The sequence below is a fragment of the Narcine bancroftii genome, chromosome 3 (genome assembly GCF_036971445.1).
Source record: "Narcine bancroftii isolate sNarBan1 chromosome 3, sNarBan1.hap1, whole genome shotgun sequence".
NCBI lineage: Eukaryota > Metazoa > Chordata > Chondrichthyes > Torpediniformes > Narcinidae > Narcine > Narcine bancroftii.
The window spans coordinates 208,477,077-208,491,599 of record NC_091471.1 but is presented as its reverse complement, the minus strand read 5'-3'; the positions used below and the strand labels follow the sequence as shown (position 1 = coordinate 208,491,599).

Here is a 14,523-nt window from a genome sequence, read left to right as displayed (position 1 = left end):
GATCTCAAAGGCTGAAAGAAATTACAGGAAAAGGGAGATATGAAACACAATAAGGATTGAAAACAGCAGAGAGAATTTTAAAATGAATGTGTTACTTAACCATTAATCATTGTGGGTCAGCAAATTGAAGAAGCAATGGGAGGATGGGAAGGCAAGTTCAACCACCCACCAAAAAATTTTGGATGATATCTAATTTTCAGACAATAGAGTAATGAGGATTGCAATAAATTGGCCAAGTGCTCCAATAATAAAAAGTAGGATGAGGAGAATTGAGTGCTATTACAAAGATGGAAATACCATTGACGCATTATCAAAAGTGAATTCAAAGTCAAATACAGCACCAAATTGTAAATAGCCTGAATTAACCTTGATCAATGCAAGGGAAAAGAATGCATTCACTTGGCAGGGGAAGTGAGAAAGATGGTGGAAGATGGCCTTTTATGTTTGCATATCTTACAAATTAAGATTTCATCCATTTTATCATAAAAAAGGCGGTGGTGAACAATAAAGATAATCTGGAGGCGCAAGCCACAATAGCAAAATCATCACCTTACCTCTTCTAGCCAGAAACATCAAAATCTGAAAGCTTCATCAAAAAATGAAGTGACATAAGCATTTGTCAAACTTTATAAGATCAACGTAGGAGCAACAGTGGGACATACAGAATTAAATAACAGGTTCAGGATCATGTCTGATGACTGAATGGAGATCTTCTGCAAAGTAATCACCTAATCTACATACAGTCTCCCCAATATGGAGGAAGCGGATTTATGAGGCCACAAATTTGATACACTAATATAATATTAAATCACTGTTTCATCAAGGGTGAGTATTGAGGCAGTGATTGAAGAGATAAAAGGGCAGGCAATGCATCTTCTGCATGTGTGAACGGAGTTCCAGCTGTTGGACGAGAAGCTGGAATGAAGCAGGTTATACAGAGTGAACCCTCTAGTTAGCTAACAGGAGCTTGCTTAATGATGGCAATTTGGTAGCAGTGACAGAGGATTAATTGACAAAGCATGATGATATAAAGTGTTGCTGAGGAAATCCTTCTTACTAGTTTTAAGTAGAAGGGGAAGGGGCCAAGTACAAAAGTGGATGCCAGGTCCTGCCATCAATAATATTGGAAGTTATCTTGGATGAAAAAAATTAAGGCATTTTGGAATTACTGTTGCACAGAAGTGACATCATTAGTGAAAAAGTGACAGAGTTCAAAAGAATGGAATCTTACTACAGATGCAGCCTGACCTACTGAGTATTGGCAGCATTTTCTCTTTTGATTTTAGATTTCCACCATCTGCAATTTTTTAAGGGACTAGCCTACACAAGCCTTTCTGCTGGGCAATGGGAATGCCAAGAGACTCAATGTTAATGGTAAAGTTGTAAAGGTGAGGTCCTAGAAATGGTTAAAGTGGCAGAAGGCATGAGAAGAATTGGGACTGTAAATCAGAAAAGGTTGTACTAGGGGAAAGTTATGGTAGCTTCAAAGACTCAACTCTGGAGGTTGCTTCAACAAACTTCTTCGGTTATACTAGCAGATGCTCTGATAACTTTAATCTGTCCTAACAATGAAACTTGTAAATAGAAGAAATAGCCACTAGTAGACAGACTCACCTGAGCCCAGTGATTTTTAAACACAATGGTGCAGGTTTCCGAGTCCACTCCTGAGAGGCTCAGGACCAGTCGACTCTCCTTGTTCATGGCAGCCGAAGTCATGTTCTTCAGCAGATCCGTCTTAGACCATGCTGGAAAAATGCCAATAGAACGTGTGTCGTTCTCTTCTGCTAACCCTCAGTTCGAACAAACATGCTGTACCAGATCTGTTTCCTTTAAGATTCGTAATGACCTTAGAAATAATAAACAAACATACAAATAAATGCATATTAGCTAATTAACTTACTGATCATAAATGCAACTGATAATTTTGGATGAAACCTAGAACCAAATCATTTTGTCTTCACAACTTGATTTTCTAAACCCTTTAAGATATTTTACTTTAGAATTTTCAACAAAATAACAGAATAGCACCTCAGACTGGTTATCTTTACCAAATGAAAATTAATGAGCTGCATTTCCTCCATCTCTCTCTCTCTCTATAGTGTTACAAGTTGTCCACCCTACACAATTTCTACAAATCAACACAACATGTTACCATTTTGCTCTATGTTGATGATTATTTACGCTACTGAGCTATTAATATCCTTCAGGAAGAAGATATGAATCACATGCAAATATCTCATTAACTCCAAGATTTTTTTAAAGTGGAGGTCAGGATACAACTCCTCTGGGTATCTGGGCAGCACTTTGAAAGCATCGGAATATGTTTTTAGACACAGCAGGCAAGAATTACTAACATTCTCAAAAGGCCCTTTCAGGTGAAACCTCTGCCTTGAGGCCAGCGACAGAAGCAGATTCAAAACTGCGAACGCACCTTTTAGGTGGCAGCTCTAAAAGGCTGTTGCAGTGTTAACTGGTTCACCTGAAAGGGCCAATTCATATCCAGAGGCGCCTTGTAGCGCCTCAGGATCTGATGGAGGTGGAGCAACTGGTGCCACAGTGCCACCCTTCATAAATATGCGGCATAGCAATGGCCGTCTTCCCTACCCATAATCCCCCATGCAGGTGGAACCGCTCTGTTGCCCACACAGTTCCAGCTGCGTGGGGATTATGGATAGGGAAGACGGCCATTGCTATGCCTCGTTTTCAGCAGTAGAGAGAGGTGCCTGTGCAGGAGCGGCCAGCCAGGCTGTATCAACTCACACTGGCCACCCCCTGATACACCCCACCAGCTGCCTCTGCCTTGATATCTCCCAATTGCTGCCCCTGCCCTGACCTCTCCCGACGACTACCCCTGCCCCAACATCCCCTGATAGCTCCTCCTGCCCCCACGTTCCACAATGGCCGCCACTGCCCCGACAGTCCCCGCCGACCTCCCCTTCCCAGTGGGGCGGGGGGTTGGCTATCAGGTAGTGGGGTAGGGGGGGGCTATCAGGCAGTGGGGTGGGAGGCTGTCAGGCAGCAGGGAGTTGGGTCGCGGGCTGAGCACAACACTCCACCTATTATCCCTTCCAGAGGAGGGTTGGCGTCGGTGCCTCGGAGGCACTTTTGCTGCATTCAAGTGAGTATGTCTTTAGCCGCAAGTGGGGAGATTATGCAACTTTACAAGGGAGTGTTTAGGCCACCTGAAAGGGCCTAATGTTAACTTTACCTTCTGTCATCCTCTTTTATTCATATCACCATCTCAGAGAGACACAGCACCAATCTACTCTCAAACTCACTGCCTTGGCTTTATAAAGTCCAGTTTAGGGCATACATCACTTTTGGGTGAACATCCAAAGCTCCCCTGATGGTCTTTGACTTTTTCCAGTGAATAGGCAATGCAGAAAACCTGGATACAAAACCAAGGTCTATATTGTCAGCTGATCTACAGGGCTGACAGAGTGGCAGTAGCGAGGGATAAGATTAGAGGGGGAGGTTTAAGCATCTATGTGAATCAATCATGGAGCACCAACTCTCCAATTGCTGATTCTTATCACTCTGTGGATCTGGATTACTTGATTATTAAGTGTTGACCTTTTTATCAACCATTAGAGTTTACATGTATCATTGCTGTTGCAGTCTATGTACCACCAGACGCTAATGCTAAAGTAGTTATGAAAGACCTCAGTCCTGCTATCAGCAAGCTGCAGATATTGCATCCAGATGGAGCCTTTATTGTGGCTGGGGACTTTAATCATTGCAATTTACGTACCGTACTTCCAAGATTTTGCCAAAATGGATCATGAGGGGAAATAAAACTTTAGGTCAGGTTTATACAAATGTGGTTGATGCTTACAAAACCACTACCCTCCCTCACCTGGGACAGTCTGACCATCTTTCACAGTTTCTGTTTCCCAAGTATATCCAGTCATTAAACATGTAAAACCTACAATGAAGACTATTAAGATCTGGCTTGAGGGTGCTGTCTTTGTTCTTCAGCAACATTTTCAACATACAGATTGGAGTGTAGCAAGAACGAGTGCAGCACATTGCACCATTGATTCTCAGAGTGATATCGATTTATATACCAATTCTGTTCGTGAGTATATCAACGTGTGTGGATGGAGTGGCATCACAGAAACAAAAAAAATTGGTAATCAAAAACCATGGATGAACAGAGGTTAGCCATCTGCTCAAAGACAGAGATGTAGCCTTCAGATCTGGAGACTGGGAGACTTTCGGCTCAGCCAGGAGAATTTCTCAGGCTAAACATACATACAAACAAATGATTAAAGAGCATTTCAACTCCTTGGACCTCTAGCATTTGTGGCATGGCATACAGACCATTATAGACAATAAACCACCTAGTACTGTGTCCCCTTCGAGCTGTGTCTCCCTCTCTATCATTCACTTTGATAGAGGGAACAAGGTCACCTTTAAAGCGGATCTGCCTTTCTCACTTTCCATCTCTGATGTTTGGGCCATCCCAACTAGGGTAAATATTCAGGCAGCTGGTTCTGATGGTATACTTAGCTGTGTGCTTAGTTTATGCAGAACAGTTGGCTGGGATCTTCAGACATTTTCAATCTGTCCCTGGCCCAGGCAATTGTTCCAATAAGCTTCCTACCTCCACAAGTCAGAATGACTTCCGTCCACTTGCACTCATCCCCGTCATTGCAAAGTGCTTTGAGAGACTGGTTTTTAATCACATTTGAAATTCTGCTTGCCTATCACCCTGGACTCTCATCAATTTGCCTATTGTATCAACAGGTCGATTGAGGATGCTATTTCCAAAGCACTTCACTCTGCCTTGACCCACTTGGACAGCTCCAATTCTTATGTCAGAATACCGTTCATTGACTTTAGTTCGGCATTCAATTCTGTGATTCCCACCAAACTGATTGCCAAACTTTGTCACCTTAGTATCAGCTCATCCCTCTGCAATTGGATCTTGGACTTTCTGAATAATCTGTTAAATTAAGCAGTCTCTTCTGTTCCATTCTCACCTTGAACACCGGCGGGCCCCAGGGCTGTGTGCTGAGGCCATAGTTTTCCCTTTTCACCTATGACTGTGTTCCTGTACATGGTTCTAATTCCATTATCAAGTTCATAGATGACACCATGGTGGTTGGCCTGATCAGAGGGTATGATGAGATGACCTATAGGGATGAGGCCCAGCTCCTTGCCATGTGGTGTGCCAACAACAACTTGGCACTAACATTCAGAAGACCAAGGAGATAAATTGACTTCAGGTGTGCTGGAAGCCACACTCATGTCCCTAGTTACATCAATGGAGTTGTGGTAGAGTGTGTATCAAGCTTCAGATTCCTTGGTGTCCAGATTTCCGATGATCTCACCTCAAAATCAGAATCAATTGTCATGAACAAGTTATGAAATTTGGTGTTTTGCCACAGCATCATAGTGTAAACATTCATAATATAACCAGCTCACAACATTACCATAAAAAATGCACGAAAAGTAATGCAGAGTTTTTGGTTCGTTGATTATTCAAGAATCTAATGGCAGCAGAGAAGCTGTCCTTGAGTTGCTGAGTACTCGTCTTTAGGCTCCTATACCTTTTTCTCAATGGTAGCAGAGTGAAGAGGTTGTGGCCTGGGTGGTGGGGGTCTTTGAGGATAGAGGCTGTTTCTTTAAGACAACGCCTCGTGTAGATGTCCTCGATGGAGTGAAGTCTGGTGTCTGTGATGTGGCAGGTCGAGTTACAACCCTCTGGTGTTTATTCTTGTCTTGAGAATTGGTGCCTCCATACTAGGTAGGCAGTGATGCAACCAGTCAGAATGCTCTCCACAGTACACCTATAGAAGTTTACGAGAGTCTTCAGTGAGATACCGAACCTCCTCACAAAGTCTAGCTGCTGGCGAACCTTCTTCGTGATTGTATCAACACAGAGGCTCCAGGACAGATCCTCAGAGATGTTGACACATTGGAATTTGAAGTTCTTGACCCTCTCCACTACTCGATGAGGACTGGGTTGTGTTCTCCTGACTTCCTCCTGAAGTCCACAATCATCTCCTTGGTTTTGGAGGCATTGAATGCAAGGTTCATGTCATTGTCGTCACACCATTCAATGAGCTGATCTATCTCCCTCCTGTATGCTTCCTCATTACCGTTTGTGATTCTGCTGACAACTGGTCCCTGAACTCCTCCATTCTGATTTTAAAAAAAGGGCAACAGCGTCTTTATTTTTGTGGTGCATGAAGAAAGTACACCTCTGCCCCAGGATATTGATGGATTTTTACTCCTGTAGCATTGAGAGCATACTTACCTATGGCATCTCAGTGTGGTATGGCAATTGTCTCACATCAATCCATAAAGCGCATCAGCGGGTGGTGAAAACTGCCCAGCAGATTATTGGCATTCAATTGTCCATCATTGAGAACATCTATGAGAAATGCTATCTGGGAAATATGAAGAGCATCATCAAGATGCATCACTCCCTAACTATGGACTTTTTAGTCTTAGCCCATCTGGTAGGCGCTACAGGGTCATTCGCTCTCAAACCAGCAGGGTCAAGAGGAGCCTCTCCCCTCCTTCCCCCCACCAAGACTGTAACCCTGCTGAACCTTTAATCATAGAACTGAATGGTTCTGCACTCACATTGTACTATCAGTACTTCTATAATTGTTTGCTTGCTGAATATGCTTGGTTTTCTTTTGCACATAGTCATTTGTATATAGCACTTTTTAAAAAACTCTGGTTGGATGCTAATTGTATTTCATTGGCTTCGTATTTTACTTGGCACAATGACAATAAAGTTGAATCTAATCTAATCTACCAGGCACAAGCCATAGCGATCAGGTCTCTGGCACGTACTCTTTTTCTGTGACTAAGAAAGAATGAGAAAAGGTGAGCTGTAGTGATATGGGATTCCATAGTTTGGGAGGGGGGGACGACAGATAAGAGGATCTCTGGAGAAGATAGAGTATCATGAATGGTATGTTGCCTTTCTGGTGCCAGGCTTCGAGATATTTCAGATCGAGTTCATGGCATACTCAGGAGGAAAGGTGAACAGCCAGATGTCGTGATCCATACAGGGACCTACGACATGGGTAGGAAGGGTGAGGAGATTCTGAAAGTCAGGGAGTTAGGTGCAAGGTTGAAGGAGAGGTTCTCAGGATCGCTATCCATGCCAAGTGGTAGTATTTAGAAATAGGAGGATAATGCAGCTCAACTTGTGGCTAGAGACATGGTGTAGGTGGGAGGACTTCAGGTTTCTAGATCATTGGGCTCTCTTCCAGGAAAGGTGGGACCTGTTCCGATGGGATGGTTTGCATCTGAACTGGAAGGGAACAAATATCCTTGCAGGCAGATTTGCTCATGCTGCTTCGGTGGGTTTAAACTAGATTTGCAGGGGGAGGGAAACCAGAGTGTGAGAGTAGATAGTGAAGTGGAGGAGGATAAAGGTCATGCAAGGACTGCATGTATAAACAAAAATCAAAATGATTGGGCACGTGGGATTATGACATTCTTGCTATTGGTGAGACTTTGTTGTAGGAGAGGCAGGACTGGTTGCTCAATGTTCCAGTATTCCATTGTTTCAGTCATAATAGAGGGAGAGGAGTGGTATTGCTAGTCAGGGAAAATATCACAGCTGTGCTTTGACAGGACAACTCAGAGCGCTCATCTACAGAGGCCATATGGGTGGTATTGAGGATAGCATTGTATTATAGACCGCCCAATGGTGAGAGAGAATTGGAGGAGTAAATCTGTAGAGAGAGAGCAGACTGACGCAAAAAACAGAAAGTTGTGATAGTAGGAGATTTTAAATTTTCCACACATTGATTGCGGCTCCCATATGCAAGAGTGCTGGATAGCTTGGAGTTTGTCAAATGTGTTCAGGAAAGTTTTCTAAATCAATATATAGAGGTACCAATGAGGGAGAATGCAATACTTGATCTCCTATGAGGGAACCAGACAGGTCAGATGACAGAAGTATGTGTAGGCAAACATTTTGGGTCCAGTGGCTATAATGTCATTGGTTTCAAGTTAATTATGGATAAGGATAGGACTGGTCCTCGAGTTGAGATTCTAAATTTTAGGCTAATTTTCTAGGAAGAGTGGATTAGGATAAGTTGTTTTCTGGCAAAGGTGTGTTCAGTAAGTGGATGGCCTTCAAAGGCGAAATTTTGAGAGTGTCGACTTTACACGTTTCTGTTAAAATTAACAGGCATAGGGAACTTTGGTTTTCAAGGGATATTGGCAATCTGGTTAAGAAGAAGAGAGAGGTATATAGCAGATATAGGCAACAAGGAGCTAATGAGGTACTTGAAGAGTATAGAAAATATAAGAAAATACTCAAGAAGGAAATTAGGAAGGCAAAAAGACATGAGGTTGCTTTGGTAGATAATGTGAAGGTAAACCCACAAGGCTTCTACAAGTATATTAAGAGTAAAAGGATAATAAGGGACAAAATTGGTCCCTTAGAAGATCAGAGTGGTCGTGTATGTGTTTAGCCACATGAGATGTGGAAGATTTCTTAAACAATTTTTTTGCATCAGTATTCACTCAAGAAACTGGCATAGTGGAGGGAAGCAGTAGTGGCATGGAACATATAGAGATTAAAGAGGAGGAGGTATTTGCTGTCTTACAGCGAATTAAGATAAATAAATCTCACAGGCCTGTACTGACCTGATATTCCCTCGAACCTTGAAGGAGACGAGTGTAGAAATTGAAGGGGACCTGCTGGAGGATTGGAGGATAGCTCATATTGTTGCGTGGTTTAAAAGAGCGTACAAAAGTAAACCAGGAAATTACAGGCCGGTGAGCCCGACGCCAGTAGTAGGTAAATTATTGGAGGGTATTCTGAGAGATTGGGTATACAAGTATTTGAACATCCAAGGGATGATTAAGGATAGTCAACAGGCTTTGTGCGTGGCTGCTTGTAATTAACTTGTTTTTCAAGGAGGTTACCAAAAAGGTAGACGAAGTAAAGGCTGTGGATGTTGTCTACATGGATTTTAGTAGAGCCTTTGACAAGATCCAACCAGGGAGGTTAGTTCAGAAGGTTCGGACACTAGACATCCATGGAGAGGATGTAAACTGGATTCAAAATTGGCTGAATGAGAGAAGACAGAAAGAGGTAGTGGATGATAGCTTCTCAGACTGGAAGCCTGTGATTAGTGGTGTGCCTCAGGGATTAGTGCTGGGACCATTGTTGTTCATTGTCTATATCAATGATCTGGATGCTAAATGTAGTAAATTGGATCAGCAGGTTTACTGATGACACTAAGATTGGAGGCATTGTAGACATCAAGGAAAGCTTTCTAAGCTTGTTGAGGGGTCTGAACCAACTGGAAAAATGGAACAGAAAGTGGCAGATGGAATTAAATGCAGAAAAGTGTGAGGTGTTATATTTTGGAAGGACTAACTAAGGTAGGACATACACAGTAAATGGTAGGGCACTGAGGAGTTCAGAGGAACAAAGGGATTTGGGAATACATACATAATTCCCTGAGAGTGGAGTCACAGGTAGACAGGGTTGTAAAGAGATCTTTTTGGCACATTGGCCTTCATAAATCAAAGTATTGAGAGTAGGTGTTGGGATGTTATGGTGAGACATTGGTGAGGCCAAATTTGGAGCTTAGTATGCAATTCTGATTGCCAAATCACAGGAAGGATATCAGTAAGATTGGAAGAGTGCAGAGATTTACTAGGATGTTGCTGAGTCTTCAGGAGTTGAGTTACAGGGAATGATTAATTAGGTTAGGACTTTATTCTTTGGAGCATAGAAGAATGAGGGGTGATTTGATAGAGGTTTACAAAATTATAGACAGTAAAAACGCATAGGCTCTTTCCACTTAGATTAGGAGAGATAAATACAAGAGTACATGGCTTTGGGGTGAAAGGGGAAAGGTTTAGGGGGAACATTAGGAGGAACATTTTCACTCAGAGAGTGGAGGTAGGATGGAACGAGTTGCCATCTGACATGGTAAGTTTTAAAAATAAATTAGATAGATATATGGATGGGAGAGGTTTGAGGGTTATGGAATGGGTCCAGGTCAATGGGACTAGTATAATATTTTTTGGCAGATTATAAGCGCTGAATGGCCCATTTTCTGTGCTGTAGTGCTTTATGACAAGAAGATAAACATGTATTTATTTTATTAATTTCTAGTTCGTTTTAAAGCCACAAGCTACACATACAAACCTCAACTACCCTCATGAGGCTGACCTTGGACCAAGTCATTTGTTGTGCAATTTCAGCATGGTTTAATGATTTCCCAGGCTGCACCAAAGCTGCTCAGCCAGTAAAGGGATAGAATATTTTTCTTCAGTTTCCAGCACTTTATGCTTAACATATTTTCTTCTTCACTTATGAACAAGAGGACAGGTTCAGGATGTAAACCTTATTTTTTAATAATAGATTATAATTTCTTGATGCAAAATGGAAAATGCAATTGTAGCAATCCAAGTTAAAAGTGACAACACATCAAGGAGAGACAAGGAAAGATGTAATTAATACAGTAAACCTCTGGTGTCCAGTACCTATGGGAATTAGTAGATGCCTGATACCTGAATTTTTCAATTGCTTGAGATTATATGTTACATAATTGATGATGCCCACCAATTTTAAACTTCCATGTTTTTATTATCTATTTATTTTCCATTATTTTTTTTGCTAGGGTTGCTTAAATTCCAGACAACAGGGGTTTTACTGTACTTTGTTTTGATTAACATCTCTGTAGCAGTCAGATGCCAAGGCTCTGGGTGGGCCTTCTTCTGGTAAGAGAGAGAAAAATGAGACAAGGGAGGGGTGATGGAAACCCCCGAACTAAGAGCACAATGAAAGTATCAGTGTGAGAAAATAGAGATAATATCAACACAGAGCTAACCTACAGATTTTTATATTCATTTCTTTGTATATCCTGCAAGCATTGCTTAAGTCTTTATAGTAAACCTCATCCATATGTGTATGTTTCTTTAACCCCTTCAAATTTCTACTACTCATTTGAACAATTATCTCAACCTTCCATTACGCCATTGGATTTTGTAATCCATCAGACTGTCCATTCCTGAAGGCATCAGGCTCCAAAAAATGATTCTATGGTTATCAGATGAGACAAAAAAATAAAAACAGGAGGACACAAGAAAAGAGGTAGAATCCAAAATGATCCACAGCTTATCTCATAGTTCAGCCCTCACGAAGTAGTCTTCAAAAGGTCACACTACCAAACAACTTGCATTCTTTCAGATCTGACCAGGAATGAGTACCTTTTACAAAGATGGTGGAAGACAGAGGAAGCAGTATATGCTTCTGAAGAAGTCTCCTTCTGAATCGGGTGTTTATGGTAAGAAGTGGCCAATGAGCATAAAGCCCTTCAAAAGGGAATACACATGTATCCCCAGTGTATGCCTTCATCCACGTGGGAAAACTACAGTTGTAGTCTTGTGCATGTGCCAGCAGTGCACTCAGAGTCAAAGTTAGAGTTAGTCTCAACATTACTGAAAGATCCTGCTAATATACAAGTGCTCGTCAACTTACGATGGGGTTGCATTACAGCAACCCTATCGTAAGTCGAAAAAAGTAAAAAAAATTGTCAGTCCCAACACTGATCCCACAGTCCCACTCTCCCCTGACAGTGCAAAGGATAAAGGTTAAAGATGTAACTAACATCCAATATTTCTAAAACATAGAGCATTGCACAGAGGAGATCACCTGCGCAGCTTTCATGTTCAAATAATTTTTAAGCATCTTTTGAGTGTTCCATTACTGTATAAATCCCAGAAAAACAGGAGGCAAAATTCAACGTCATCACTCCCACGAGGTTCTAAAATAATTATTTGTCTGAAAAACTGTCAGCTTAAAAAGTTGTGAACACATTTCTAATATACGGCAAAAAGGTCCATCCTTAAAACTGGACACTCGAAGTGCAATACATAAAGTATTAAATAGACACAGACTCATGAAATACACAGGAATGGAAGTGTTTTTATTACAATTACAACTCATCTGTCACACAACAAAACAGGTTCACTTGCAGTGAGCAGTGTGATCCCAAAGTACATTTACAGCCAAAGGAGTTAAACAAGAAATTCTAGACAACTGTGATTGTAGTTTATTACATAAAAGTGCTAAAAAAAAACCCAGCAGGTCACACAGCATTCTTTACAGCAAAGATGCATAACCAATCTTTCAGGTCTGAGCCCCTCATCAGGGTATGAGTAAAAAGCAGACAGGCTCCTGAATAAAACAGGGGGGGGGGAAGAGGAAGAGCACAGGCCCATAGGCAAGAAATCATTAGTAGATGTAGGTAGGAGTGAAGAAGAGGAAAAAAGCTGAGAAATTAATCCCCCCTCCCCTTCCCACCGTGTCCTCTTTACATTGGCTTCATTTCCCCAATCTCAATAAAGGGGTTTGCCTGATTCATTGACTATTCTTTTGCACCCACTGATGCTGCTCAGCCTGCTGAGTTTCTGATTCCAGCAACTGCAGACAAAAGAGCTTCCCTAATGTCAATGTCTTCTAATTCCCTTAACATGGCTGCCTCATTTTCGCTGGGGTCATCCAATTTCTTTACACCTCCATCCCCCACACAGAAGGTCTCAAAGCCCTCAGCTTCTTTTTTTGGCAAGTGACCCAACCAGTTCCCTACATCACCACCTTCCGCTGCCTGACAAATATGTTCTCACCCTCAACAACTTCTCCCTAGAGGGGAGTCACGTGATGGAGTAGTGGCCGGACGGTGAACTCCAGCCCTCTCCAGAAAAGTCGGGAAAAACGAGAGAAAATACAAAGGCACAGAAATACAAGTTAAAGAAAAGTGAATATAAAGGTGGAAAGAAGATGGAGACAAAAGGAGAAAAATCAAAATCAACGGAAAGAAGAGAGGAAGAGAAGACAACGGAGGAAAAAGGTGAAGGCCTTACCTGTCCGAAGAGGCCCGCTGCGGAGAGAAGACCCCACTACCTCAGGTCGGTAGAAAGAGAACTACAACAATGGCTCACAGAGCCGAGTAAAAGTGCGCAACCGCGCATGCGCGACTCCTCGCGCATGCGCGATGCGCATACAAAAAAACACACGGACGGGAGGGGGGACCAGCTGGGGAGTCGATCTCCACAGCCGGCAACGACAGCTGCAGAACACCTGCAGCAAGAAGACACCACAGAAGACAATGGAAACAAGAAAGAAGAGGAGGAAAGGGCAGCAAAGAAACAACAGATGGTCAACCTAGAGGAAGAAGAAGAGGAAGAGGAAGAGTACAGGGAAATAGAAGAAGAAAAGATAGGCAAGGTAAAGGAGGTACTTGCTCTTGTTAGAGGATACATGGAGTCATTTAAAGAATGGCAAACACAGGAATTCAATGATTTAAGAAGAAGAATAAACAACACAGAAAAGAAAATAAATAAAATGGATATGACCTTAACAGAAATGGGGAAAAAAATGGACAAGATGGAAGAACGGGCAATAGCAGCAGAAATGGAGGTAGAAGACTTAAAAAAGAAATTGGAGGAATCTAATAAAAAAACTAAAGAGACACAAGAATTACTAGCCCAAAAAATAGATATAATGGAAAATTATAACAGAAGAAATAACATAAAGATAGTGGGCCTTAAGGAAGATGTAGAAGGCAAGAATATGAGGGAGTTTATAAAAGAATGGATCCCTAAGGCCCTAGGATGTCCAGAACTACAGCAAGAAATGGAAATAGAAAGGGCACATAGAGCATTGGCCCCTAAACCACAACCACAACAAAAACCAAGATCTATTGTAGTAAAATTCCTAAGATATACTACAAGAGAAAAGGTGCTGGAGAAGACAATGGAAAAAGTAAGAGAGGGCAACAAACCACTGGAGTATAAAGGGCAAAAAATCTTCATTTATCCAGATATAAGCTTTGAACTCCTAAAGAAGAGAAAAGAGTTCAATGCAGCAAAAGCGATTTTATGGAAGAAAGGATATAAATTTACACTGAAGCATCCTGCGGTATTGAAAATATTTATTCCAGGACAACAAAACAGACTATTCTCGGATCCAGAAGAAGCACGAAAATTTGCAGAACAATTACAAAAATAGACTGAGGGATGAAGACGGGTAATGAGAGCAAAAATTATCACGATTGATATGTATGTGGGTAAAGACAAAAATAGACTGAGGGATGAAGACGGGTAAGGAGGGTAAAAATGACCACGATTGATATGTATGCGGGTAAAGAGGTATAAGAGTGAATAGAGATAACGGGCATATGTGAAAGTATCTGTAATTAGAGGAAAACATAGAAAGTATAGACAAGAATTAATAAGGGAAGGTAATGGAATAGAGAGAATAAGGAGGGAACTAAAAGAGTGACCTTTGTGACATATAAAAAACGAAATCTTTTCTGGGGGGGGCTGGGTGGGGGGAAAAGAGCGGTCACTGCAAAATCAGTTGACGCTTGCGAGTGGATTCGCAAATCCAAATGGAGAGGGGAGATGTGGTTGTCCGACAAGGGATAAAGGGCAACTCAGGAGGGGAAGGGGAGATTGGGGATAAAGAAGATAGAAATAGGAGAATAAGGAAAATGTTGGATGTTGTAGGAATGTTGT

General features: G+C 41.8%; 1 protein-coding gene across 4 annotated transcripts in view; it reads right to left on the bottom strand.

Moving 5' to 3' along the window:
• Positions 1-14,523, bottom strand: part of fhip1aa (FHF complex subunit HOOK interacting protein 1Aa) — a 192,913-nt gene that overhangs the window by 103,870 nt on the left and 74,520 nt on the right. For all 4 annotated transcript variants that reach the window (XM_069926449.1, XM_069926451.1, XM_069926448.1 and 1 more), the window contains exon 2: positions 1,615-1,846. In XM_069926449.1, coding sequence (XP_069782550.1) covers positions 1,615-1,716 — 102 coding nt within the window. In that variant the 5' untranslated portion in view covers positions 1,717-1,846. The remainder of the gene's footprint in view (positions 1-1,614; positions 1,847-14,523) is intronic.